The sequence below is a fragment of the Rousettus aegyptiacus genome, unplaced genomic scaffold, assembly GCF_014176215.1.
Source record: "Rousettus aegyptiacus isolate mRouAeg1 unplaced genomic scaffold, mRouAeg1.p scaffold_m13_p_9, whole genome shotgun sequence".
In the NCBI taxonomy this organism is placed as follows: domain Eukaryota; kingdom Metazoa; phylum Chordata; class Mammalia; order Chiroptera; family Pteropodidae; genus Rousettus; species Rousettus aegyptiacus.
The window spans coordinates 101,979,629-102,004,154 of record NW_023416312.1 but is presented as its reverse complement, the minus strand read 5'-3'; the positions used below and the strand labels follow the sequence as shown (position 1 = coordinate 102,004,154).

Below are 24,526 nucleotides of genomic sequence, written 5' to 3'. Positions count from 1 at the left end.
GATCTCTTTCTATAAATAATTTCTACTTCCTCTTAAACTCATATATGATGAACATTAGACATGCTGGATGAAAAATTCTTAGCTTTCATTCTCATTGCTAACTGCTTCAACTGCTCAGGATTTCTTAGCTAAAAATACTTAGAGAAATCACCAGCTGATAGACATTTTGATTCTTTTCAGTTATTGATTGTTATAAATAATTCTTCTGAAAACATTAAGGCACAAGGCTTAGTATGGATATATACATATATATTTATTATATATGATATATAATAAATTTGTTTTGTATATTTATGATATATATTTATATATTATATAACAAACATGTATTTATTATATAAATATATGATAAATATATATGTATTAGCTAAATATAATAAATATATACTTATTATGTATATTTATTCTATACATAAAAATAAATAATCTCTTGGATAGATTCCTAAGTGGGAATTGATAGGCCAAATAATACATTTATTTTTCAGCATTTGAGAAACTGGCAAAATTATTTCCAAGGTGACTGTAACATTGTTTGTTCCTATCAGCAACGTGTGAGATATTACTTCTCTACATCCTTGCCATTATTTGTTGATATGTATCTTTTTTCACTATTATAGATTTGAAATAATATCTTATTTAATTTGAATTTCCTTAATGACTATGTTGAGCATTTTTTCATGTGCTCATTAGCTATTCATATATATATACATACATATATATACACACATACATTTTTGGAGAAATATTTATTCAGAATGCTCAATTTTCAATTGCTTAATTGTTTGTCTTATTAATTTTAAGAGTTCTTTATATAGTCTGGGTACATCTCTTTTATCAGATATCTGTTTTGGAATTTTTTTTCCAGTTTGCTGCTTTAATTTTTTTTAAATACAGTTTATTCTTATGGCAATTTTAGGTTTACAGCAAAATTGAATCTGTGCACAGGCCATTTAAGAGGATATCTGGGTTTCCAGCTGCCCTCTGTCTCACCTGAAGTGAATCTCCACCAAGTTGAGTGGGGCAGGGTCTCAGGGAATCACTAGGGTGGGGCTATTGGTGTTTACCCAGTTAATGCAGATTCAAATTGGCACCCACCTGCCCCCGTAGGCTGCAAAGTGGGAGGGCTCCACACAGGAACAATGGTGGCCCTCACCCTGTAGCCACACAATTCAGGTTCTCCCATATGTCGCTGGTGTCTTTTGAGCTGGAGTCCCTTCGCTGGAGCTGAAGGTGAGTGGCTGTGAGCAAGTGAGTCTGTGCACAATCCATTTAAGAGGACATCTAGGAATCCCTGCTGATCTTCACAGCCAGCCGTTATGGTAACTATTCTTCCTGGTACTGTATCCCTAAGCTAGGGAGCCTGGTGTGGGTCTCGGCCCCTACACCCCTCCGTGGGGACTTTTGCAGCTGATAGCCTTTCCTGATTCTCAATTGCCACATGTGGGTGTGGGACCAGCAAGTTTAGTGTCTCCACCCCTCCTACTGGTCTCTACATGGCCTCTTCTTTGTATCTTTAGTTATAGGAGTTCTGTTATCAAATCCAGGTGGTTTTCCAAGTTAATTGCTCTATAATTTAGTTGTAATTTTTATTTGGTCATGGAAGAAGGTGAGCACAGCACTTACCCACTCTGCCTTCTTAACCAGACTCTCCTTTTTTTATCAATAAATGGTGTCTTTTGAAATGCAAAGTATTTGAATTTTGGTAAGGTTTAATATATCATTTTTTTCTTTTATAGGTAATGCATTTGGTATTGTATCTAAGAAATATTTGCTGAAACTAAAATCTGAATTGTTTTCTCCTATGTTTTGTTTAAAATAAATAATGAGGGTATTATGCTAAGTGAAATAATTCAGACAGAGATAGACTAATGCCATGCGATCTCACTTATATTTGGAATCTATACAAAAAGAAAAGCTCATAGATAACAGAGAACAAATTATTGGTTTCCAGAGACAAGTGTTAGGGAGTTGGTGGAATGGACAAAGTGGATCAAAATGTACAAACTTTCAGGTATAAAATAAATAAGTAATGGGAATGTAATGTACTTCGTAGTGATTGTAGTTAAAATACTGTGTTGTATATCTGAAAGTGCTAAGAGAATAGATCTTAAAAGTTCTTATCACAGGAAAAAAATGTATGACACGTATGGTGATGGATGTTAACTAAACATATTATAATCATTTCACAACATATACATGTATCGAATCATGTTATACACCTGAAATTAGTATAATGTTATATGCCAATTTAAAATGTATCGTTTTAGCTCTTACATTTAAGTCTATAATCTATTTTGATTTATTTTGGTGCACAGTGAGAGATAAGCATTCACATTAACTTTTTTGTCATGTGCATATCCAGTTGTCCCAGTACTATTTGTTTAAAAGGTTATCCTTTCTTCAGTGAATTGTTTTTCAACCTTGCAAAACATTAATTGACCATACATATAAGGATTTACTTCTGGGCTTTTAATTTTATTCCATGAATCTATGTTTTTAACCCTGTGCCAAGACACGGTGTTGATAACTACAGCTTTATACTATGCTTTGAAATTTGGAAGTAAAATCTACCAGCTTTGTTTTTATTTTTCAAAATCATTTTGGCCTGTTATAGATCTCGTGAATTTCCATATATATTTTAGGATAAACTTGTAAATTTCTACAAAAACAAGCTTGCTGGAATTTTGATTATGTAGAGCAATCAAAGAAATATTACCATCTTAACAATATTCAGTTTTCCAATCCACAAATCTGAAATATCTCCCAATTTAATTAGATTTAAAATTTTTCCTTAGTAGTGTTTTATAATTTTTACTTTATAAGTCTTGCATTAACCTATTTAAGTTAAGTTTATTCCTGAGTATTTTATTTTTGATATTATTGTGTAAGGCATTATATTCTTCATTTCATTTTTGGATTGTTCATTTTTGTATAGAGAAATACAATTTCTTTCTGTATCTTGATCTTGTGTCTTATACTATTGCTTTAATTGTTTATTAATTCTAACAGTTCTGTATGTGTGTGTGTGTGTGTGTGTGTGTATTCCATAGGGTCTTATATTTGACATGGTCTTCAAATACAAATGGTTTTACTTATTCACTTAAATGTAAATGTCTAGCGTTTTTTTTCTTGCAAGAGTGTCAGGATAGAGCCTCCATTACAATTTTGAAAATAAGTAGTATCGTCAAATATCCTTGTCTTGTGCTTCAATTTTTCACTATTATGTATGATGCCAAATGTATATTTTTATAGATATCTTATATCAACTTGAGGAAGTTCATTCTATTTCAAGTTTACTAAGAGTTTTTAATCATGATTAGGTGTTAAATCGTGTCCAATGCCATTTTTTATGTTGAGGATTATATATTTTTGTCCTTCTAGCAATATGATATATTGCATTAATTGATTTCCAGTGATAAGCCATTCTTTTTTCCACTTGATCATGGTGTATAAGCTTTTTCTACATTTTTGTAGATGTAGCCGCTTTCAGTCTTTGTTAAATTGATCTCCTCTCTGGTGTTTCACAGAATTGGTCTTTTCCTTTGGTGCTCATCTGTTTATCTGTTTCTTCTTACCTGTGTATGTATACTATTTGTTTTATTCTTATTTTTGATGTATTTTACATCAATAATATTACCTCATATAAGAATTAAGAACCCCTTATTTATGTTCATCATAAGTTAATATATTGTGGCATTACTTTAAGCATCATTTTCCTTCAAGTTATTTTTTCCATTTGTAAAGGAAATATATATTTTATTATAACTTAATTTGAGTATTTCAATGTAGGTCTAAGCAAGCCAAAAAATACTGATTAAATAATTTTTATGAGCTTGTTGTACAACACATATGAGCTGACAAAAACCTCTTCCTCTAGTAAAGTCCAGAGCCTGTTATAATCATTGGTTCTACACAAATCTGTGTTTTTCAGGCTTTCTGAACTCTTTGGTACAATTATGACTCTTAACTTTAGGCATTCTTTGTCATATGGACAAATCCTCAGCTACCGATTCTGATTTGGTTGATATAGGAGTGTATAATTTATCTAATTCTCCCTTAGATAACTTTGTTCTGGTGGTGACTGATTTTTTTCTTGTGTGGAATTCAGGAATATTTTCTCATTCCTACTTTGAAGTTCCTGTTTCTCTTCCCTGTCAATACATTCTTAAGGTGTTCTACTTAGACATAATTTGTTACAGCACTAATTGGGTATCAAAGGTTATTTGGTCACAACAGGTCTGATAAGTTATTTGTTTTGACCACTTTCCATATGGAAAGTTAAATATTTCTTACAGGACAGAATAGGATAGCATGCCTCTTAACAACATACTCTGACAAAAAAAAATTCTTGCCTCTCTTACACACACAAACACATGAATACACACAGAGAAACACATCAAACACATAAAATAGCTATGATAGCTATTTAAGGTAAAGTTATGAGAATATTGAGGCATTTTAAAATAGAAAAGTGGAGTTTTAATATTTTTATTACTCATATCTTAATAAAAATCAATGTCTATTTTACACTGTGTTGTGCTAAGTTAAGATGTTTAAGCTAGCTTAATTGAAACAAACAGACAAAAAACCAATGTGTTATATGCTTTTGTACTTGTAGGTTGCTATATTATATATTTTATGTTTTCAACTAAAAAAATAATTGTACTTTTTAACTTTTAGTACACCCGGCAACTTATCTCAGAGAAGCTGGGACATGGCTCAAGAACTGTCGATCTCGAACTGGATTACCAGATTGACATATTAAAGGATAACAAGAAAAAATATAACAATATCCTAAGATTGGCTCAAATGTTTTCCAGTCATCTTTTCCACATGGTGCACATCCAGAAACAACTCGGAAATGCTTTCGGCGACTTAAGCCTAAAGTCACTAGAACTACAAGTAAGATTATTATATAATAGCTATAGGAATAGCGGGAGGGGAGTGATAAATTGAAGTAATATATTTAGTAGAAATTGAGGTAATATGTTTAATTGGTAATTTATTAAATTCTTACTAAAATTAGAATTTGTGAGATTATCCTTAAGAAGTGCCAACTGAATCCTAGGAATGTAGGAATCCAATTATGGCCTCAAAGTAGCGTAAGTTGTATAACTTCTTTCGTGATGCACAGTAACTAAAATCATTAATGTATGAGGATTCTTTAAATGTTTTATAGTGATATCTTTTATATCTCTTCTGTTGCCTCTTCTACTTAAGACTAGAGTGATTAGGGTTACCTAATTTTAACTGTTAGATGATTAGTGTACTGGCTGAATTTTTTTATTGTGGTAAAATGTATAAAACACTTTTTCAATCATTTTAAAATGTACAATTCAGGGTATTTAGTACATTCAAAAATATATGCAACTAGTACCGTGATCTGATTTTTTAATATTTTCATCATCCTAAAATGACACCCCATAATGATTAAGCAATCATTTCCCATTTTCCTGTTCTTCAAGACCTCAGAAATCAAAACTACTTTCTGTATCAATAGATTTGTCCATTCTGCATATTTAATAAATATGAAATCTTAATGTACGTGGGCTATAATTGGATTTTGTTATAACATTGATGCGTAAGAAACATAATAATTTCCAGCCAGAGCCACTGTCTGTGTGGAGTTTACACATTCTACCCACATATGTGTGGGTTTTCTATGGGTACTCTGGTTTCCTCCCACATCCCAAATATGTGCACATTAGGGTAATTTGTGGGTCTTAATTGTCTCAGTAGGAGTGAGTGGGGGTGTGTATGTGAGTGTACCCCGAGATAAAATGGTATCTGAACCAGAGTAGGTTCCCACCTTCCTCCCTAAGCTTTTGGGATAGGCTCCAGCCACCTTCAACCCTGAGCTAGAACAACAGAATTGAAAAATTATTATCTTACTTGTTTTTATTAATCTTTCTTAAATGTTTGTATAGCTCACATTTATTTCAATGTTTAATATAAGAAGTATTGTGGGTCTTTATTTTGAAATTTGGTGATGTTTTTGTGGCCAGAAATATACCATAGAAACTTCACTCATGTTTATATTAATTAGCCTATAGTAAAATTGGTTTCATGATACCTTGTTTTGCTTAGTTGCAGTTTTCAAGAACCTATCGATGACGTGAAGACTTACTGTATATGATTCGAAAATACTTTCCCATTCTGTATATTGTTTTTGTTACCTTATTCATTGTGTCCTTTGAAATACTAAGCTTTTTAATTTTGATGGTTTAACTTATGTATTTTTTCTTTTGCTGTTTGTGCTTTGCATGTCATACATAAGAAACAATTGCAAATATGCTGTCATAAAGATTTACCCCAGTGTTTTTTCCTATGTGTTTTATAATTTTAAATTTTTGAGTTAATCTTTGTATATAACTGAGAAAATAGTCAGCTTTATTTATTTTTCCTTTTGCAGATGGATGTCTAATTTTTTCTGCCATTTAACTGTTCTTACTTATTAAATAATCTTGACATTCTTGTGTAAAATCAATTGGCCATAGATGTATGTGAGTTTATGTCTGGATTTTCAATTGCATTTCATTGATTTATATGTCTTGTCTTATGCCAGTAACAGACTGTTCTAATTACTGTAGATTTATAGTAAACTATAAAATTGGGAGCTAAGAGTATTCCAGCTTCACTCTTCTTTCTCATTTTTTTTTGCAATTTTACCCAAATTTTAGTATTGGATTTTTCTTTTATGAAAAACATGCTATTGGGATTTTTATAAGAAATATATTAAACCTGTTAGATCACTTTTGGAAGTATTACTATCTTAACAGTTTTAAGTCTTCTAATCTATGAACATGGAATGTCTTTTCATTTTTTTAGATCATCGATTTATTCAGATGTTTGTTGTATAGTTTTCCATGTAAAGCTTGTACCTACCTCTTTGCTAAATGTATTTCAAAATATTTTATAAAATTTGATACTACTGTAAATAAATTTCTTAATTTTTTTCTCAGAATTTTAATTGATAGTGTATACAAATACAACTGATTTTGTGTGTTGCTTTTGTACCCTGAAACTTTGCTAAATTTATTATCCCTATAAGTTTTTTCATGAATTATTTAAGCTTTTCTACATATAAGATTATGTCTTCTATAAATAGACATAGTTTTATTCATTCCTTCTCACTTGGATGCCTTATTTCTTTTTATTTCCTAATCTCTACGTAGAACTTCTAGTATAATGTTAAATAAAAATGTGGAAAGTCAACATCTTATTTCTGATTTTAGGTTGAGAACTTTTAGTTTTTCACCATTGAGTATGATCTTAGTTGTAAGTTTTTCATATATAGCCCTTATCTTGTTGAAAAGCTCCCCTTTTATTCCTAGATTTTGACACTTTTTATCATGAAACACTGCTGCATTTTGTCAAACACTACCTGTACATTTGAAATGATTATGTCTTTTTTCTTTTTACTTAATTGTATGAATGCTGTATATTGCAGTGTTATTTTTCTGTGTTGTGTCACCTTTTCATTCCTACTATAAATCCTTTATCACAGTCTAATCCTTTCATACGCTGCTGAATTTTGCTAGCATTTTGGTTAGGCTGTTTTCATTTACACTCATAAGGGATATCGGTCTCTACTTTTATTTTTTTGTGATACCTTTGACTGGCTTTGATATTAAGGTAATTCTAGTCCCATAGAATTAGTAAAGAAATGTCCCCCCATCCTTCTATTTTTTGGAAGAATTTAAGAAGAATTGGTGTCAATTATTTAAATTACAATTTACCGGTTAAGACATCTGTCTGGCTCAGGACTTTTGGGGGAGGGAGTTTTAAGTTAATTATTTAATCTCGTTATTGGTCTATTCAGATTTTCTATTTCTTCTTCAGTCAGTTTTAGTAGTATTTGTGCTTCTAGAAATTTGTTAATTCCATTCAGTTTATTTAATTTTGGCATAAAATTGCTCATAGTATTCTCTTCTAATTATCTTTATTTCTTTAAGGTTGGAGTAATGCTCCACTATTATTTCTGATTTAGAAATGTCAGTCTTCTCTATATTTTCCTAGTGTAGCTAAAGTTTTATCAATTTTGTGAGTCTTTTCGAAGAGCCAACTTTTCAGTTTTTAAAATTATTTTATTGTTTTTTAATTCTCCATTTTTAAAATTTCTGCTTTAATTTCTATTATTTTCTTTTCTCTGGTAATTTTAGATTTAATTTGTTCTTCCTCTATTTCTATAAATTAGAAAGTTAGGTAATTAATTTGAAATATTTCTCTTTCTAATGTGGACATTTTCAGCTACAAATTTCCCTCTGGGTAATACTCTTGCAAAATCATGGGAGTTCTGATATGTTGTGGTTTTGGTTTTAATTTTGATTTCTTCTTTGATACATTGTTTCTAAGTGTTATTTTTTAATTTTATTATTTTAAAATTATACAGGTTTCAAGTGTACCATTCTATAATACAACATCTATAGATTACATTATGTGTTCACTACCCAAAGTCAAATCTCCTTCTGTCACCATATAGTGGATCCTCTTTACTTTCCCTCTCCCCACTTACCCTCTGGTAACCACTAAACTGTTGTCTGTGTCTATAAGTTTTGTTTGTTTGTTTATCTTGTTCATTTGTTGCTTTTGGTTATTTTCCACATATGAGTAAAATCATAAAGCTCTTGAATTTTGTCATCTGACTTATTTGCTTAGCATTTATTCTCAAGATCGATCCTTGCTGTTTCAAAGAACAGTATTTTATTTTTTTCTATGGCTAACTAATATTCTATTTTCTCTATGTACCACTTCTTTATCCAATCATCAATCAAAGGATGCTTCCGTTATTTTCCATGTCTTGGCCACCATGAATAGTGCTACAATGAACATAGGGGTACATATATCTTTCTGAATAAATCTTTTCAAAGTTTTTGAATAGATAGCCAGAAGAGGAATATGGTAACTCTATTCTTAATTTTTTGAGGAACCTCCATACTCTTCTCCGTAGTTGCTGTACCAATTTACATTCCCACCAGCAGTATATGAGGGTTCTTTTTCCCCACACCCTCTCCAACACTTGTTTTGACTTGTCCTGTTGATGACAGCCATTCTAACAGGTGTGAAGTGATGTCTCACTGTGCTTTTGATTTGCATTTCCCTAATAGCTAGTGAAGTTGAGCACCTTTTCATATGTCTGTTGGCTGTTTGTATATCTGTGATTTCCCTTTTTTGCAGTTTTAGTTACCTACAATCAAAAACAGTCTAAAAATATTACGTGAGAAATTCTAGAAGTAATTTGTAAGTTTAAAATTGAATGCTGTTCTGAGTATTTTGATTGTGATTGTGAAAGAGATCTATATTTATTATACTTCAATGCTCACAACAATATTAGAGGATATGTCCTATTATGATCCTCCTTTTACAGAAGTGGAAAGGAGGGGCAGAGAGGTTACATAGTTAACAAGTGATATAACTGGAACTTGAACCCAAACAATCTTGCATTAGTGTTCCTGCATTTTACCACCATGATATACAAAACTGCTTACCATTTGACTATGTATGTTTACAATACCCCTCCTCTCACCTTTCTTCTCTGGTAAATAAATTTCCAGTTCAGAAAACCTCATAGGTGACATTTTTTAAAGCAGATTTTCCCCCAGCTTTATTGAAGTATAATAGGCAATCAGTTGCTCATATTTAAATTGTACAATTCAATGAGTTTTTAAAGCAGAATTTTTATAGCAGTGAAAAACATGGGCTTTGAACACAGCTATTTTTTTGAGCTAAAAATAATTTTGCTTTACCTGTTTTTTTCCAACAATGATTTAGGTAGTCTCGATTTATTTTAACTCTCAATTATTTAAAGAGTGTAATTGAAAAAAAAAATTATCACAAAATCTTAAAGTTAAGTCTCTGTATTAAATAATTTCCAATTAGGGACACACTTTTTAGTTGTATTTGCTAATACAATTGTAAATAAGTATTTTTTTTCTTTATTGTAGAAAGAATTTGGCAGAAATGCAGATACTCAGAAGATGGTGGCAAAAAATGGCGAAATTCTTTGTGTGGCCATTAATTCTTTCATTGAAAATGTCAATACTTTAGTAAACAAAACAATTAAAGACACCTTGCTGACTGTGAAGCAGTATGAAACTGCCAGGTAGGTATACATTTTCACTTTATGATCTCTTTTTCGACATGAAATAATTAAACGTTTTTGTTTTCAGACAACAGAAACTATCTCAGACTGATAAAGGCAGGTTAATTTATAGTTATTACCTTTGATAGCTTATGGAGTTAAAGAAGGTTAAAAACCAAACCTTAGAAAATAGGCAGCAATTAGAGCCAAGGACATGCCATATTCAGATGATGCTGGATACCACTAGTACTTAATTTTACCATGGCAATTGTGACTAATTTCTAAAATGATTTCTAAAGTAACTCCTGAATCTCTTTATAATTATTTGGAAATGTATAGTCCTGAGGGATAGTGTCTAATAAGTTGAGCCCAGGTCATGTGCTCATGCCCTTCCTGAAAGGGCATGGGGAGATGGAAAATCCCCCAACTATATTCCCAGAGAGTACCAGTGCTCCTTGTCTTACTAGCTGGATGCTAGGTGACCTTCTACAATCTGCTCTAAGCTACCTTTCAACCTGATTTCTCACTGCTTGCAAATGTCACCCTTCCACGATATCCAAATTCACTATTTTAATCTATCTTGCATATATAAAGATCATTTTGCCTCCGGGTTTTTCCTCATGTTGTGGGCATTAATTCTCTCATCTTTTTTTTATCCAAGTTATACTCAGCTTTCAACCCCTTTAGAGTTTTACCTTTAACATAGTAACATTTCAACATAGGACTATAACAATATTTTAAAGGTATTTTAATGTAATTCATTATATGTATATATGTATTGTTTTATGAGATATATGCTATATATTACATATTTATATATACACACATATTGACTGTATGTGTGTTTTATAAATGGAGAAAGTGAGGTGTAGAGAAATTGTTACGTGCCACTAGAAAGTAGCACACTCAATATAAATAACATTCTCAAATTTTAACACCTGATCCTACTATTCTCCATTCATGATGTCTCATTCATTTAATTACTCTGATTTCTGATGAATTCTTTTTGCTCTAAATTCCTAAAATCCTTATTTTTAAAGTGCTATCGTATAAAGGGAAAATTTTATATTTAGAAAGTGTAACTTGACTTTCTGGCCTCCTGCTCTAGATAATAAGTGATTATGGAAATGTTAATTTTATCTGATTTTTTGTAGTGCATGTTGTTTTATTTCCTAAATAAGTAAAATCCAAAGTTACTCAGAAAAGTTAAGTTTTTATGTTTTCACATGAATTAGATGTTTATGTTCCATACAGTCATTATCAGCTATTTAAGCATTAATTTATGATATACTAATTCATCATTTTTTGAAAAGAAGTTTGATCCAAACAACAGTCCTGTCTAGTGGGAGGAAGGAGGAGTGAAATTGCATAGAGAAATTATGGACAATTTGAGATTATTGTTTTATTCTCCTTTATGGTTTGAAATCTTTACAGTCAGTACATTTAAAAATCAGAGGTAGAAATAAAAGAAGAAACAGGAATGGCCACCCACAAAGGAACCTATTTTATATTACTCCCAGAAATTAGTTTTCTGATCTCTGCTTATACATCTCCATGGACATTATATTTCTGAAAGGTTTCCTTATCTACATTTAATTTTTTATCGTTAAAAGTTCTACTTGAGTCTTTCTCAAATCTGCTTCTATTTTGCTAAAATTCTAGGCATTCATGATAGATACCTTTCTTTTAACTACTCTAATTAGTTATTTTAAATATTATTCTTTTCTAGGTGTTCAAAATGATTTAATACTTGTGGCTTCTGACTATTAAAAAAAACTTTCTGATTATTTTAAATATACGCTTTCAAATGTCCCTCTCTCATGGGTGAAAAGGCCAGAGCATCCCAGATTAGGGCTGTGTGAACCTATCCCCAATTTATCCTTTTGAAATTGGCTATCTATTGTGAAATGTTTTAGTTATACAGCAGGTAGTGAATCCCTTCTCTTCAGCCCTCTAGCACCCTGAATACTTTTTAAAATTAAAATATATAAAAATTGCTAGATTTAACAGAAAATTATTGTTTATGTACATTATTCAAAGTAGATAACACTTAGATTTATCAAATTTTATAGCTGTTAGTGCCCCAAGAGATCAACCTTCCAATTTACAGAATAAAATAATGAGCCCAGGAGAGGTTCCATGATTTGCATAATTTTAGTCACTTTTTAGAACCAAGATAGAATGTGGGCACATCCTACTTTCTATTATTATTCAACTGACCTTAATTCTGAAACAGATGAACTAGATAGTTTATTTGTACCCATTTATAAGAAATAATTTCACATCTTATTATGAGAAATCTGTTAAAGTACAATGTGGAATAAATCCTTTCAATTCATATGATATAGATTTATGTAAACCTTATGAAGTAAATTATAGATCAAGTTATATGTTATATGTTCTTCATAGCTGTTAAGTAAGGGAAACTCACTTAAAAATGCAGATTGCCATCTCATCTTATAAATAATCATTTTTCATTTAAAATTCTCTTTATGGTTTCATCCAATAACTTAATTTTGGATTTGATGACATTTTCTGCTTATGAACTAGCTGTAGAATTGACTTGATGCAAAACCGAAGATAACACCCAGACTGAAATGCTGCTTACTGAATGACAAAGATATAAAAATTCCACATTGAAAATTTCTCAGTAGTTGTATTTTCTTCTTTGTGAAAGACAGAATACACTGACTTTTAGGGTGAAGTCATCTGTTTGATCAGGATTTTAAAAAGTGCTAATAAAAGCAAATACCTGGAAGCCCTTTTAGTCTTTCCTGTTATGCACTGTGTATAATGCAAATTTATAACGCACAAAATTCTGGTGTTTTGTGCATAGAAAAGATTTTTAAAAACAAATGATCAAATGAACAAAGGATTGCATGTATCTTTTTGAATTAGTGTTTTAGATTTCTTTGGATAAATATCCAGAAGTGAAAATATTGGGTCATAATGCAGTTCTATTTTTAATTTTTTGAGGAACTCCCAAACTGTTTTCCATAGTGGCTGCACCAATTTTAAACCCCACCAACTGTGCATAAGGGTTCCCTTTTCTCCACATCCTTGCCAACCCTTGTTGTTTTTTTATTTATCGATGATGGATATTCTGATGGGTATGAGGTGATCACATTGTAGTTGTGATTTAAATTTCTCTGGTGATTAGTTTTGTTGAACATCTTTTCATATGTCTACTGGCAGTTTGTATGTCTTTTTTTGGAAAAATGTCTATTCAGAACCTCTGTCCATTTTTTAAATAGATTGTTTTTTTTGGTGTTGAGGTGTATATATTTTAGATATTAACCCCTATTGAATATACAATTGGCATATTTTTTCTTTTGTTGCCCATGCCTGAAAAGCCATATCCTATATATCATATATATATATGATATATATATCATATATATATATATATATATATATATATTGCTAAGACCAATGTCAAAATGCATACTACCTGTTTTTTGTTTAAGAATTTTATGATTTCTTGTTTTACATGTAAATGTATAATTCCTTTTTATTTTGGTATATGGTGTAAGAAAATGGTCCATCTTCAATTTTTAGCATGTGTCTGTCCAGTTTTTCCAACATCATTTATTGAAGAGACTTTGTTTTCCCCATTGCAAACCCCTGCCTCCTATTGTTGTGGCATGTTCAAATCTAAGACTCATGGAGCCAATTGAGATTAATTTTGAGCCTTTATTAGCTGGCCAGCAACAGATTCTCCAGTGGGGATTTTCTCTTCCGGAGGGGGCAGCTTATAAAGCCTGAAACTATGTCTTGGTGGCCTTGATCAAGCAAGCAGATTACAAAAAACAGAAAATGGCTGTTAGCTTTTAGCACAAAGATATATTGTGTCAGGGGGACTCCTAAATCTTGTAGCAAAAGGGGTCTGGTAGATAGTTTTGTTATCTGCACCCCGGAGGCAATGTTGTCTTTTCTCTTGGGAGCTGATGCCTGAAGATATCACTCCCTGTCTTGTCCTTGGGACTAGCTTACTGGAGAATTTTCCACTTTTACACTATGTTGTAGATTAACTGACCATATAAGCATGGGTTTATTTCTGGGCTTATTATTCTGTTCCATTCATCTGTGTGTTTTTGTGCCAGTGACATACTGTTTTGATTACGATAGTTTCGTAGTACAGTTTAAAGTCAGGGAGTGTGATGACTCCAGCTCTGTTTTTCTCAAGATTGTTTTGGCTATTTGGTGTCCTTTTTTGGTTCCATATAAAGTCTAGGATAATTTGTCCTAGTTCTGTGAAAACTTCCATTGGTATTTAGATGAGGATTGCATTGAATCTGTAGATTGCTTTAGGTAGTATGGACATTTTAAAGATATTAATTATTCCAATCCATAAGCATGATATATCCTTCAATTTTTGAGTCTTCTATTTCTTTCATCAATGTCTTACAGTTTTCAGAGTAGAGGTTTTGGCCTCCTTGGTTAAATGTATTCCTAAGAATTTTATTTCTTTTAATACAATGGTAAATAGGATTGTTTCTTAATTCCTTTTTTTTATAACTTGCTATTAGTGTTTAGAAATGCCACTGGTTTTTGTATATTAATTTGTATCCTGCAACTTAACTAAATTTATTTATTAGTTCTAATAGCTTTCTGGTGGGGTCTTTAGGGTTTTCTACATATAGTATTATGGTATCTGTAAATAGAGAGTTTTATCTCTTCCTTTCCAATTATGAAGAACTTTACATATTTTTTATCTCTGATTGCTGTAGACAAGACTTCAAATACTATGTTTAATAAAAGCTGTAATATCAGGCATTGTTGTCATGTTCCTGATATTAGGGGCAAAGCTGTCAGCTTTTAACCAGAGTGTGATGTTAGCTGTAGGCTTGTCATATATAACCTATATAACCTTTATTATGTTGAGATATGTTCCCTTTATTCAGCTTCATTGAGAGTTTTTATCATAAACGAATCTTGTATTTTGTCAAATGTTTTTCTGCATATATCTGTATAATCATATGATTTTTATCTTTTTTGTCATTGTCGTTAATATAGTGTAGCACGCTGATTGCGTTTTGAAAATTGTATCCTCTTTGCACCCCAGAATAAATCCTACTCGGTCATAGTGTATGATTCTCTTACTGTATTACTAAACTTGGTTTTATAATATTTTGTTGTAAATTTTTGTATCTTTGCTCATTAGGGACATTGGTCTTCACTTTTCCTTCAATTTTAATTTCAATTACAGTTGGCATTCAATATCAGTTTCATATGTGCAGCATAGTGGTTAGATATTTATATAACTTACAAAATGATCACCTCAATAAGTCTGGTATCCACCTGGGATTCAACATAGTTATTACAATATTGACTATATTCCCTATGCTGTACTTTACACCCCCACGACTATTTTACAACTACCAATTTGTACTTCTTAATCCCTTCACCTTTTTGACCCAGCCCCCCAACCCACCTCCCATCTGGCAACCATTAGTTTGTTCTTTGTATATATGAATCTGTTTGTTTCGTTTATTGAGATATAAGGACTTAGTTCTCCCATCTTATTGTTTGCCTCCTGCTTGTTTTGTATATTTATTTTTTCCCTCTGTTTCTACCTATCTTTGTAAATTGGTAGTTTTTCATGATGACCTACTCTGTCTCCCATTTTTATGTTGTGTAAATCTGTAGTTTGTTGTTTTGTGCTACCATAAGGCTTACATAAAACATCTCATAGATAAAACAGTTCATGTGATGCTTATAAATATTGCGTGCATGTCTTCAATTGCCTATCATAAGAAATGACTGTTCTATGTGTATTATTACCCCTGAAGAGCTTCCAGTGTGAAAAGATGTGGAAGTGGAAAACAGTGATATTAATGACCCTGATCCTGTGTTGTCCTAAGGCTAATGTGTGTGTGATTTAGTTCTCACCAAAAAAAAAAACAAATTTAAAAGTAAATAATAATAAAAATATAAAAAAGCTTATAGAATAAGGACATAGAGAAAAAATATTTTTGTACAGCTGTACAATGTGTTTGTGTATTAAGCTATATTACAAAAAAAGTTGAAAGTTAAAAAATTAAAGTCTATATAATAAAAATGTTATAGTAAACTAAGGTTAAACTAAGGTTAAAGATAGAAAAAAAATATTTTTTTATAAATTTAGTGTAGCCTAAGATTTCAGTGTTTATAACATCTACAGTAGTGCACAGTCATGTCCTAGGCCTTGACATTCACTCACCCACCACTCACTCACTGACTCGCCCAGAGCAGCTTCCAGCCTTGCAAGCTCCATTCATGGTCAGTGTCCTCTACGGGAGTGTCTCATCTTTTATACCATATTTTTACTTACCTTTTCTACATTTAGATATGTTTAGATGCACAAATACCATTGTGTTACAACTACCAACAGTAGTCAATATAGTCTCATGCTGTACAGGTTTGTAGCCTAGGAGCAATAAGCTATACCATATAGATATTGTAGTAGGTTATACCATCTAGGGTTGTGTAAGTGCATTCTATGATGTTTACACAATGACAAAATCACCTGCCAACACATTTCTCAAAACATATCGCTGTCATTAAACAGTGCATGACTGTATCTTTTATTGTCAACATAGGAATTTCATCTGTTTGACTCAGATTGGTTACAAAAACGTTAGCAGTTAACACAGCATGATTTAGACTGATTTATCTGAAATTAGAATGCCACAATTTTTTCTTTTCAACAATATACTCAATGCCACTAAAATGTCTATATGATTCTTGGGCTTGACAGCAGAGAAGAACAGTTTCCACATGGATTCAGGTCCTCAGCATTGGGTTGATTTACAGCCATATTAATGCAGCTGACCAATGTGCATGTCTGCAATGCCTGCAATCACTGCAGGCTCTGGGAAGTACATAATCCCAAGAGCTTTACCTGCTTAGGATAAGAAACAATAGGCAGGAATGTGACATGGGCCTGGTTGACACTTAGCATTTCTTCATAGTACTTTTTATTTATATAAGGTTGGTAGTAATGTCTCCTCTCTCACCTAGATCAATTTTTCAGTCTGCTCTTTTCTCTTGTTCAGTTTTACTAAAGGCTTGTCAATTTTGTTCATCTTTTCAAAAAACAAACTTGTTCTACCATTGGTTATTATTTTCATTTAGTTTATCTCTGATGTAATCTTAAATAATTCCTTTATTCTAATTTCTTTAAATTTAATTTTGTCATTTTTTCAGTGTTCTAGGATGGAAGGTTAGTTTATTCATTTGTGATATTTCTTTCCAATGTAGGCATGCCCAGAGATAAATTTCTTCCACACATTGCTTTAGCTATATTCCATATGTTTGTTATTCTGTTTTATTTTTCTTTCGTAACAAATTTCTGATTTTTATTTTGATTTCTTCTTTGACTCACAGATTATTTAGGAATGTGTTGTTTAATTTCCACATTTGTGAGTTTCCCAATATTTTTTCTGTTATTGATTTATAATTTTATTCCAAATCAATAGATTTTAGTCAAAATCAATTGACTTCTTTCTAAATTGATTTTTCCCATGTTCAAAGAAAATAGTGTTATTTCCTTTTTTGATTAATTGAAACATGCTTTATAACATAGCATATTGTCTACCCTGTAGAATATTCCCTGTGCCTTTCAGAAGAATGTATATTCTGTTATTGCTGTTTGAAATGTTCTATGGTCATCTTTTGGTCTAGTTGATTTATAGTATTAATCAAGCTTTCTATTTCTTTGTTATCTTCTGCCTAGTTGTTCTATTCATTATTGAAATTGGGGTATTAAAGTCAACAACTATTATTTTTGAGTTGTCTATTTCTCCCTTCATTGCTGTCAGTTTTAGCTTTATGTATTTATGTTCTGGTTTTAGATACATATATGTTTATAATTTTCATATTTTTGATACAGCATTATTTCTCTCTGATAAATAACATTTTATCATTATAAAATGTCACTATCTTTAGTAATATATTTTATTTTAAAGTCTCCTTTGTCTAATATTAGTATAGCTAAACTTTTTAAATATTTTTTGTTTCCATGGTCTATCTGTTAAAATCTTTTACTTTCAAAATATACATATCTTTGAATCTAAATTTATTTCCAAAAAACAAAATATAGTTGGATTTTTTAATCCAGTGTGACAATCTCTACATGTGATTATATTTATTGATCCATATTTAATGTTTTATTAAATAGTTTGATTTACACATGCCATTTTATTTTTGTTTGTTTTGTGTCTCATATCTTTTTGTTCTATCTTACCTTACCACATTATTTTACATCATTCGGTATTTTCTAATATGGCATTTAATCTTACTATTGAATTTTTCACTACTCTTTAAGTTATTTTTAGTGGTTGCTCTGGGGCTGTCCATATACATCTTAACTTATCAGAATCAGCTTCAGATTTCTACTAGCTGAATTCTAGTACAACATAAATATGCTAATTCTATGTAGCTCTATTCCTTTTTCTCTTGTGGTATTATTGTAATACATATTATATATATTAATGTTAAAAACTCAAGAATGAATTGTTATAATTGTTGCTTTAGCATCTGTAGTGATTTCCTTAGCCGAATACACCTTTGCTCTCACCTAGCTCCTTTGCACTATTGTTGGCAAATATATTACATTTCAGTATCTTATGGGTCCAACAACCCTATATATAGATATTTTATACAATACTTTAAAATCATTTAACAGAAGAAAGAAGAAAAAATATATTTATACTTTTTTTTAAATATAATTACAAATGTACCCTTATTGGTGCTCTTTGTCATGTGGATTCAGATTTTCATATGGGATCATTCTTTCAGCCTGAAGTACTTTAATATTTCTTGTGAGGTAGTTCTGCCAGAAACAAATTTTCTCAGTGGAGTAAAGGTGGTAAACTGAGGCCTTCCTGACCTGTATCTCCTGGAGTAGAGGCACAACCTTAGGAGCCAGGGAAGAGAGGATCAGGTCCCAGTATTTTCTGTGCCTAAGTTAGAGTCTTCATTTCATTATGGAGATTGGGAAGAAGAAGGGAACCCTCACCTCTTGACCATACTCACCCAGAACTTAGTTTCAGTAACAGGTAGTTGGGAGCAAGATAATAACTACTCCCAGAAAGAAAGTCCTCTACCTTTCCACTGGAAAGGTCTATGTTCTTGGCTATAACAGTCTTGAATGGAGTCTATGGCTTACTCAATCAGGAGGGAGGAGAATGGGAATGGTCTTTGTTAAAATATCATACTCTTACTTTTTAACCACATTTTCATAGATTTCTTGAATAAATATTTCTTTATTTGCTGTATGCCCTTAGGACAATTTTCAGAGCCTTTAAGTGGTTGTTTTATTGGTTTTGTTAAATAATTTTCACCATTTTTACTGAGGATCAAGTCCATGTTTCTCTTCACACTGAAGTAAATCCATTTATAGTTTCAGTTTCTAGCATTGTAACTCATTCCATGTGATAGACTGATAAATTTATTCACAAATTACATTTACAATGTTATTTCTTTTTGTTGTTTAATGAATGGTTGATTAAAAATAGGGTATAAAAACTATAGTATAAATATTTGAATAAACATCACCTTTACAGCATGAACTTTGTAACACTGGTTTTACTAAACTGGAGGTGTTTCTGCTTCTTGTCTTTTAACCACGTGATGAATGATTTTCTTTAGTTTTTTAAATATATTTATAATGACTACTTTGAAGTTTTTTCTCTTAAATAAGTTAATATGGCACTTTCACATGTGCTAAGACAGAGTGATAGACTGGGTGCTGATGGGAAAATAGAAGTGGAGCTTTCTCAGGGAGGAGATGATAATTCAGTTACAACACATGTTACTTTCATAGCGTAAATGCCAATTTCATGAGAATCCATAGGTAATACTTTACATATCACTTATTATGTGTGACACAGGTAATTTATTTGACCCTCAGTGTAACTTAAATATGATTTTCCTTCTAGCAGATATTTTAGTGGTACCATTTTGCTACCCCACAGTTCACACCTGCTTTAGCTTCCTTAAAATTACCTATTCCACCAAGTTGGGATTGATTACATGACTATAACTCTTAGATTTTCAAGTCCAGTCATTAAAACTAGTTTTTTTCAAATAGAAATATACTCACACTTTTTATTTCCTTCTAAAATAGAAGACATGAAATAAATTTTAGATTCTATTGAATACAGTAATTTATTTTAATGTAGTATACTAAATTTTTTGATTTTTCACTTGTCATTTAATACTATTATGTAGAGAAGGGGTAGTTATGAAACAAGAAAAATAGTCTTTTATCTTTACCATGTTAATAACTGCTGTAGTCACAGAAATAAATGACTTAAAAAGATCCCTGGTATACCATATGTATGAATAAATCAGTATGAGTCTTTTTCCTCTCTACTAAATATATTGTACTCTGTTTCTGTGATACTTCACTTTTTCTCCTTTAAGGATTGAATATGATGCATATCGCACTGATTTAGAGGAACTGAATCGTGGACCACTGGGCCCACACAGCTTGCCAAAGATTGAGGAATCAAAGCTTCTCTTCCAGACATATAAGGAAAAATATGAACAGCTGCGCAATGATGTTATTATCAAACTCAAGTTTCTAGAAGAAAACAAGGTAAATTTATTTTTTAACTTCCAAGATCTTTCTGAGAGATTTAAAATGAGGTTGCCATGACAAAGGAGACTAAATAGAAAAATCTGATGGTTCTGTTATTCTCCTTTATGAGATTCACAGTAAAGAATCCCAGTCACAATTAATGGGTCATTAAAAGTACACAAACTATGCTTTCCTTTCTGTCCAAAAAGAAATCACCAGCTCCACTCTCCACACTTTTATATTTGACAGTTAGCAAAAAAAAAAAATCTGATATTAAATGTGGACTCAGTAGCAATTACTTCAAAATTTTTAATAATGCCAAACCGTATTCTAAATAATATTTTAAAATCTTAAAGCTTGTTATAGTTCATGTAATGGATCAATGCAGATTTGAGAAAAAGTAAAGCATTCTTTCCAGTTACTGCTAAATGAGGAATGGCCAAGTGGTCTAACTTGCAAGAACATAATCAGCTATCCTCTAAAGCACACATTCAAAAATTAACTGTCAACGTGGTTTTGATGTTCCATAAACATTTCTTAAGCATATGAAGTGATGGGCTCTGATATAACTTTTATAGGCTTTACCAAGAGATGGCTTAATGTCCAGCTCCTGGGTTACTATATAGGCAGAGGGTTTTTTCTGTCATTTCATGCATTCTCTGTTTTATATGAAGCCTTCAGTCATAAGAATGAAAGAGCTAAAAGCGAGTGCTATAAAAGTTAGGAGAGCATAGTCCCAAGGAGGTACTATCTTAGTTTCAGGTGTATAGCATGATAATTACACATTTATATAACTTACAAAGTGATCACTCTGATTAATCTAGTTCCCTCCTTGCACTGTACATAGTTATTACATTATTGTTGACTGTATTTCTTATGCTTTACTTTACATCCCCAAAACTACTCGTAACTACAAATTTGTACTCCTTAAACCCTTTTAAAGTCATCACATGCCTTCAGCCACAGTTTCTGCCAGTAAATATTCTCAAAACTTTTGCTGCGTATACCCAAAGGTAGCAATGTTTATAACACTTTATCACGTGAAATTCCCAAGAAATTATCTGCCAATATCCTCAGTTTTCTCTTCTATTTCATTAAAGCCTGCTCACTGTCATAATATCTGCACTTTCCCCGTCAGAATACTACACTTCCTTGGGACCTCATAGTACCGCCTTGTGACAGAAAATATTTTATTCTGGAAATACTCTCCAGGCTATTGGTATGCACCATAGTTTAGAAGAATAAAGAAAGTATGAGCACAAAAACTAGTGAAAATCTTTGACAGCAGGATCAAATGATTAAGACACAGACCTGGGGTAATTACAATGGCAAATAAAAGGACAGATATAGATGGTGATTTATTTCCAATATGCCTAACTGGGAACACAATATTACCGCTGATGGAGACTGGGAAATCAAAATAGGACTCCGATTTAGCTTTCGTAAGAGTGGCACTTGGGGTGTAAGGAGAAGGGACAAAAAATTGTTCTACTCGACATTTATTGAGTTTGAAATAATGAGAAGATATTCAAGTGGAAACAACTAGTAAGAGGTTAAAAATATGGGTTTAAAGTTTGGGTGAGTGGTCAGGGCTTTAACTACTTGTTATTATTGCATAGTTTATCTTTGTTTTTTGACATTGTTCAGCAACTTTTACCATTCGTATTTACTACCTTTAAAGATGAGGGTACAGAAAAGAAGCACGTCTTTAAGCCTAAAACCTGACTGTCATATTGGTTGCTTTCCTCAGTCTGTATTGCATTAACTCAAAACCAAGTTTTTCTTGTTTTCTTAAATTTGAGCTGAATAAAAATTAAACTGAGTTAATAGTGACAGAGAATCACATACGTGAATTATTTAATTACTTATTTTTAAGCTACATATACAAGGGAATTGTAACAAAAACATTATATACTTTCTACTTAATCATAGTATAATTAATATTTTTAAAACCTAAAATCTTATAACTGTAAATGATTGTGCTTTTCCACACAACATGCTTAAGGCTATCACAGTAAATGAAGCTGTTCTTCTGTTACCCTGTTAAATTATATCTCTTAACATGAAAGAAGTTTTAAACAATTGAAAATGTGTGTCATATTAGCTTTAAGTAAATTAAATTTCTGAGAAATTCACATTGCTACTTGTTTGATTCTCTATAAACTATATACAGAGTAATTCTGTATTTGAAATAATTCATCTCATGGATTTTACATATAGCCTGATTTTAATAATGTCCTAATTTTTATAGCACAGATGGTAAATTATATAATTTTACATCTTCTGCATTATCTTGTATACAGTTGGTTTGATAGGAGAATTTGGTGATCTTTTTAAACTAATGCATTAATTAATGTTTGGAAATTGTACTACATTTAGCTTTTTAAATTGACTCATATTTATTTTTTTCACCGTAAGTAAGGTGGGGGATTAAAATGTTATCATAGACTCAGTAATCCTGCAAGCAGTTTACAACTGATGTATGTGAAATACTCTATAATAGAACTTAGCTTTTGGAGAGGTAAACTAGAAGTACATAATCTTAAATTTCAGTGTCCATTGTAATGTTAATGTTTTACTTTTCTCTCTCTATCCTTATTCATAGGTTAAAGTATTGCGCAGTCAGCTAATTCTTTTTCATAATGCCATTTATGCTTATTCTACTGGCAATCAAACTCAGCTTGAAGAGATACTGGCACAGTTCCACATCAAAGTGAAACCTGGCGAGAAAGCCACCCCTTGGTTTGATGAATACTAGTTGGAACAGGAGAAAAATAAAAACACTGTTATATTACCAAACAAGTTTAAGAGTTATGGAAGCAGATTTGTGGGAATGAGTGACAGCATTGTGACTTAGTGACTTAGCACAAGTTTATTATCTTATAGTCTGTGGGACAAGAGGATATCATGGCTTAGCTATGTTTTCTACTCAGAATCTCACACTAAACATGTTAGCTGACTCTGCTTCTTGTCTGGGCTTCAGAGTCCTCTTCCAAACTTAATTGGCAGAATTTAGTTTCTTTTCATTGTAGGACTGAGGTACCCCGCACATAGCCAGGGGCCTCTCTCAGCTGTCTTCCCTCATGAGTCTTTCCATCTTCAAACCAGCAAAGATGTATTGAGTCCTTCTCACACTCCAATTTCTACCTAACTTCCCTTATCTTTTAAAGGGTTCATGTGAATAGATCAGTTCCACAAAGGATCATCTCAGTATTTTAAATTTAAATGATTTGGGACTTTAATTACATCTAAAATCTTTTCAGAGCAATACCTCCATTAGTGTTTGGTTGAGTAACTAGGAGACAGGAATCTTGGGTGGGCCACCTTTAAACATCTGCCCACCACAGTCTGCTTCTCAACATGGGCTGACTTCAATTTTTATAGCAGTATACGTTTAATAGTCTTTTCTATACTTACATTCACAAGCATATCAAACAATAGAAACTATTCATACTTGTATAAATACTGGGCTATTTTACCACAATTAGCGACTATTGACTCAGACCCTAATTTAACTAAATTTGAAAAGAATGTATTCTTTCAAAGCTGTGTTCAACAGTGTACAGGACTGCTGTGACAAATCTAATATTCTTTTCATGAAAGCCACGAATAAGATTCCATATGCTGAGATGTGTCCTGTATTATTCCTGCTTTGTATCACCTAGGTCATTTTGCAGTTTTTTAAGTTATTAAGATCACATTTAAATTGACATGACATCAGACCAATGATGTCAAACATCTCATTTTTAACAACTGAAGTATTAAATTTGATGGAAATTACTGGTGTTTAAGTAAACATAATTGTCCTGGGTCACAGAATCTGCTTACCTCCAAGGATAAAACTCATACCTGGGACAGCGTACATGCGAATATTGGTG

At 31.7% G+C, this 24,526-nt stretch overlaps 1 protein-coding gene across 2 annotated transcripts in view; it reads left to right on the top strand.

Annotated features, from left to right (window-relative positions):
• Nucleotides 1-24,526, top strand: part of LOC107521500 (arfaptin-1) — a 40,565-nt gene extending 16,039 nt beyond the window's left edge. For both annotated transcript variants that reach the window (XM_016166254.2, XM_016166263.2), the window contains exons 3-6: nucleotides 4,681-4,902; nucleotides 9,945-10,102; nucleotides 20,492-20,666; nucleotides 23,254-24,526. In XM_016166254.2, the coding sequence (XP_016021740.1) occupies nucleotides 4,681-4,902; nucleotides 9,945-10,102; nucleotides 20,492-20,666; nucleotides 23,254-23,406 (708 nt within the window). In that variant the 3' untranslated portion in view covers nucleotides 23,407-24,526. The remainder of the gene's footprint in view (nucleotides 1-4,680; nucleotides 4,903-9,944; nucleotides 10,103-20,491; nucleotides 20,667-23,253) is intronic.